Source organism: Temnothorax nylanderi, unplaced genomic scaffold (genome assembly GCF_030848795.1).
Source record: "Temnothorax nylanderi isolate EJ_2023f unplaced genomic scaffold, tnyl_v1.0 TNYL_tig0716_pilon, whole genome shotgun sequence".
In the NCBI taxonomy this organism is placed as follows: domain Eukaryota; kingdom Metazoa; phylum Arthropoda; class Insecta; order Hymenoptera; family Formicidae; genus Temnothorax; species Temnothorax nylanderi.
In genome coordinates, this window is record NW_027249778.1 from 9,124 (window position 1) to 14,737 (window position 5,614).

Genomic DNA, 5,614 nt, shown 5'->3' on the forward strand with positions numbered 1-5,614 from the left:
AAATCGATATGCCAAATAATGAACCACATTGGCAACCAGGTGAAGGTTTTGCGCGATAAGAGCAGTACTTGTCGAAAGACTGTTGAGATAAATTGTACGAGACAAAATATTTCAATAAGACTCGTATGTATATACAGAAAAGTTGTATTTTAGATAGATGTAGAAAAGTTCTGTAAATATCGATATAAATAAGATATAGATATAAGTTAGAGATAAGATACATTAGATAAGTAATACAAGATATTATATTAAATATGTTATAGGATATATCTTTAGTGTGTGAGCAAACAGTATTATAATCAGAATTTCGTGGTCGTAATATTTGTCAATATAATTTTTGTGTCCAATATTTCTAAAATGTTTTTTTTTTGTAATTTTTGTCTCTTATATGTTAATTTTATTTTTTATTTAATCATTTGTATTTTTATGTCACTCAAATTATTTAATATATTTGAAATTAATTTTTTTATGTACATGATAATTATATATAATGTTCTCTGTTAATGTGATATTAAATATCACAATATGTAGTATGTTTGAGAAAAAATTAAAGAAATAAAATTTTCTAAAGATGGGAAATACAATTTCTTTTTTCAAGTTTTTCATCATTAATGTAATTATTAAATCAAAAAGATGCATCAATAGAATAAGCATTTTTTATTTAAATATTCAAATAAAAAGATTTTTTATTTTTTATTTGTATAGCCGAAGCGAGACATTCACAGTCTGCCACTGTCCAGCCGTTACAGTTATTATCGCAGAGTACTTCACAGAGACAAAAAATGCTAAAACCTAAAAATGATGATTCTGATACTACCGAGAGTGAATGTGATGATAAGGAAAATACTTTCAGCGACAGTGCATCTAATAATAGCAACGACTCTTTTGATTTTAAAAAGCAATTAAGAAATCAAACAAAAAAAACGGAAGATAAAGTAGAAACCATAAACCATCACAGGAAAGACAAAACAACTGACTCTGATTACGACATAGACAATACTCATACGAAAGCTGAAAAAGTAGATGATGGAGTCGACAATCTCTTAGCTGACGAAAGTGACCTTTTTGGTACAGATTGGCCTGGAGAGAAAATACGCAAAATATAGATGATTTTTATAAAATATTAATCTCGTGGTATATTCTATCTTTTGTACGATAAAAAAAATTAATTTTTTGTATATATATTAAACAGATGGTAAAACTCATTGATAACATCTACTGTAAAGCGTCTGAACTTGCACCTGCCTTGGCACTGTCAAACCAAGCTACTCATCTTGCTCGGCGATTGATTGTAGGCGTATTTAAGCCTTCGAGATACTTGAATGCAACGTTTACTGGACAAGCTTCTCGTGTCCATAAAAATAAGCGAGAAACAGAAAATCCAGTCAAATCATTGAATGAAATTGCAAAAAATAAGATTTTGGGTAATTTTGAAACAATATTTATTATTTAGAAATCGTTTCAATTCTGTTTTATATTTTCATGATGACTTTTATAATGATTATATGCATTACAGATTATGCTATGGAACGAGCTGAAAAAAGGGATGGATAACCAAAGACGGTTTACCTCAAACCAGAAAAGAAGTTCGAACAGCTATGTCCCAAAAAATTGGTGAACTTAAACGGAAATATGAAGAGAATAAAAAAAAAAGAGGCCGAATCAGTCTTAAAAAAATCCAATAATGACGGAAAAAAGACTGAGAGAAGATAATCTTCAATTTCAACTACAATTCCTTTTAACGTTTTTTAAGAATGATTTTTTAAGTTACTAACCTTTTTTTTATATTAATATAACTTTAATATATATATAACTTTTTTCATGATACGTACTACATACTTTATACTTTATACTTATAATTACTTTATAATATACTTTATGTAACTAATACTTTCAGTGCAGTATAAAAAAACCAAATATTAGAGAGAAGATAAGCTTTAATTTCAACTACAATTTAAACGTTTTTTACAAATAATTTTTTTAATTACTTTAAACTTTTTTTTTATTAAACTTATAAACTTGAAAAATATTATTTTTTTGTGATATTAATATAACTTTATGATACGCACTACTTTATACTTATATAATTACTTTATAATATATTTTATATAACTGTAATACTTGTTCTTCCGGTTTCGGAGCGTTGATGGTGACAGGTGTGCGCGTGGCAGAGACAAAATAGTAGCGAAAGTGTGGATAGGAGAGAGTTAGAGAGGACGAAAGCGGCGGAGCGAGGAGGGTGGAGGTGCGTGACAGCTGAGATGAAAGAGTTGAGAAGGGGAGGAGTCGATAAGGAGGTGAAAAGGTAAGGAAAATAACTGAGGAGAAGTGACGGTTACGGCATAGATGAAAAGTTATATAGAGTGGTGAAAGAACAGGATACGGTAACGCAAAACGAGCATAGGATACTTATGATATAGAGAGGAAAACTACGACAAGTAATTTCGGACATAGAATAGATAGCGAGAAAAAGGATAGGTAACGGTAGAGTGGCGGATGGAGATAGAGAAGGAAAAAACAATAGAGAGTGAACAGATAGGAGGTGAAGGAAAGAAAAGAGAAGGCGATCGTGGAAAGAAAGCAAGAGGAAGGCCAACGAAGGCGGAGGAGCTAACCAAACTGAGAGGAAGAACGGACAGTCTAGGATCAGTTAAGGACCTTATTCAGAAGAGGAAAAGAGGAGAATTAGAAGAAGAGGCGGCTAGAGCGGAGAAAGAGATTCTGGAAAAATTTAACGAAACAAGGAGGGTCAACAGATCACCGCCAGCCAAAATTAAAAAAGAAGAGAGAAAAGAAAACATGGCAACAGAAGAGTTGCTAAAAGAAATAATAAGGAAAATGGAGAAACAAGAGGAAGAAAGGAAAAAAGATAAAGAGGAAATAAAAAACGAGATTAAGGGACTGAAGGAGGAATTTAAGAAAAGCGAGGAGATATGGGAGAAGCAAAGAAAGGCGCTGGAAGAAAGAATGAAAAAACTGGAAGAGAAGGTGGAGAAGATAGAGGTAATCGGCACAGAAAAGCAGGAGGGATGAGAGTTAGTAGGGAAAATGAAGGAGATAGAAAGAAATTTAGAGATGGCAGAAAGAAGAAGGAGGAGAAATAACATAATTGTGAAAGAAAAGAAAATAGGAGATGATAAGGAGAGAAAAGAAAAAATCGAGAAGCTGATAGAAGAGATAAATAAAACAAAAGGAGGCATCGAAGAAATACAAGAAATAGGTTATGGAGACATGAAAATGAGGATGTTGAGATGCAAAAACTGGGAAAGCAAAAGGGATATAATGATGAAAAAGAAGGAGCTAGGAAGGAAATATGAATGCTTTCTGGATGACGATCTCACCAAGGAAGAAAGACGAATACAGAAAGAGATAAGAAAGATAGTAGGGGAGATGAGAGAGACAAGAAAGAGAATCACGGTCGGTTACCAAAAAATATGGGTAGATAGTAAAGAATGGAGATGGAATGAAAGTAAAGGAAAACTAGAAGAGAGGAATGACTTTCGCGGAACATAAAGAAAGGCAGGAGGACAAAGAGGTGGAGAGAATGGAAAATGGGAGAGGGAGAGAGGAAACACAGAAAGGGGGACAGGAAGGGAGCAAGAAAATAGAAAAAAGGCCGAACACTACCGAAGAGGTCAGAAAGGACGAAGAAGGTATAAATGAGGAGGAAAAGGAAGTCGTGGGAAGAAGCGATAGAGGGGAGGCTGAGGGATATAAAGAGGGAGAGGAAAGAGATGACAGGAGGGGGGAGGAGACATGGAAGGTGGCTTTCTGGAATGTAGCAGATATAACAAACAAGGATAAGGACTTTTGGGAAGGGATAGAGGAATGGGATGTGGTTGTAATGATGGAGATATGGATGGATGAGAAAGGATGGGAGAAAATGAAAGAGAAGTTACCAAGAGGATATAGATGGAGAGTACAGATAGCGACCAGGAAGAACAGGAAGGGTAGAGCGTGCGGAGGCATGTTATTAGGAATAAGGAAAAGCTTAGAAGAGGTAAAGGAGGTAAGAGGGGTGGAAGAGGAAGAAGGAAAAATCGAAGGTAAGATAAGAATAGGAGAAGAAATTTGGAGAATAATAGGAATATATGTAAACAATGATATAGACAGGAAGTTAGAAGGTATGAAGGATAGGATAGAAGAGAGGGAGAAAGGAGTAAGAACTATAATGGGTGGAGATTTTAATGCCAGAACGGGTGAGGAAAGAGGTTGGGAGGAGAAGGACGAGAGAGGAATGGAGGGAGAAGGGAGAAGATCAAAAGATAAGAAAATAAACGGGGACGGAAGAAAGCTACTAGAATTCGTAGAAGAAGGAGGTTGGATGATATTTAACGGAAGCGTGAAAGGAGATGAAGAGGACGAATTTACATATACAGGAGGGAGAGGCGAGACAGTTATAGATTACGTGATAGGGGAAGAGGAGGTTAGAGAAAGGGTGGAAAGACTGAAAGTAGGAGAAAGGGTAGACTCAGACCACCACCCATTAATACTCTGGATAAGAGTCAGCCCAAAGGGAAAACAAAGAAGGAGAGAACCAGAAGGAATAAGAAAAAGAGGGATATGGAGCGAAGAGGGAAGAACGCAATTTAGGGAGAGGCTAAGTACGATAGGAGGAAAAAGAGATATGCAAGAGGAGATAGAGGAAGGAATGTCGAAGATAAGAAGAGTAATAGAGGAGAATGAAAAAGAGAACGGGAGAAGGGCTACCAAGAACGGAAGAGGGTGGTGGGACGAGGAATGCAGGGAGAGAAAGAGAGAAGTGAGGAAAGAACTAAGGAAATGGAGAAAAGGAAAAGGAGAAGTGGAAAGATATAGAGAAGGAAGGAAGGAGTATAGGGAAACGTGCGAAAGAAAGAAGAAGGAGGAGAAAGAAAGGATGATTAGGGAGATAGGAGAAGCGAGAACGGAAGAAAAGGTATGGGAATTGATAGGTAGAGTAAGAAAGAGAAGGAAGAGAATAAACGAAGAGATAAAGATGGAAGATTGGAAGGAATATTTCATGGAACTAATGGGGAGAGTGGCGAACAGGGTGGTGAAGGGAGAAGGAGGTGGGGGCAGGCAGGGGGAGGAAGAGATAGAACTAGAAGAGGTAAGAAAAGTAATAGAGAAACTGAAAATAGGGAAAGCAATAGGCAAGGACGGGATATCGAACGAGGCATGGAAATTCGGAGGAGAAGAAATGGTGAAATGGATATGGGAAATATGCAAACGGGTCTGGAGGGGAGAAAGCTGACCGGAACAATGGAAGGAAGGTGAGATAATTCCAATAGTAAAGAAAGGAGAAGGACGAGAGGTGAAGGACTATAGAGGAATAACTATTATGTCTTCGATGTACAAAATCTACACGGCGGTACTAGCTGAAAGGATAAGGAAGGAGGTAGAATCGAAGAACTTAATTCCCGATAATCAAGCAGGATTTAGAAAAGGAATGGGGACGATGGATCAAATATTCGCACTGAACTACTTGGTAAATAGACAACTAGGAAAAGAAAAAGGAAAAATGACAGTACAATTTGTGGATTTGAAGGCGGCATTTGACTCAGTGGATAAGGAAGTATTAATCAAGGCGATGAGAGAGAGAGGAGTGAGACAAGGATTGATAGACAGGGTA

The 5,614-nt window shown here is 36.2% G+C and overlaps 1 protein-coding gene across 1 annotated transcript; it reads left to right on the forward strand.

The window, feature by feature from the left end:
• Positions 1-298: 298 nt before the first annotated feature.
• On the forward strand, positions 299-5,236 carry LOC139784972 (uncharacterized). Its single transcript, XM_071724144.1, has 2 exons — positions 299-1,424; positions 1,517-5,236. Exon 2 carries the CDS (start codon positions 3,494-3,496, stop codon positions 5,234-5,236), a length of 1,743 nt encoding a protein of 580 aa, XP_071580245.1. The 5' UTR covers positions 299-1,424; positions 1,517-3,493.
• Positions 5,237-5,614: the final 378 nt, after the last annotated feature.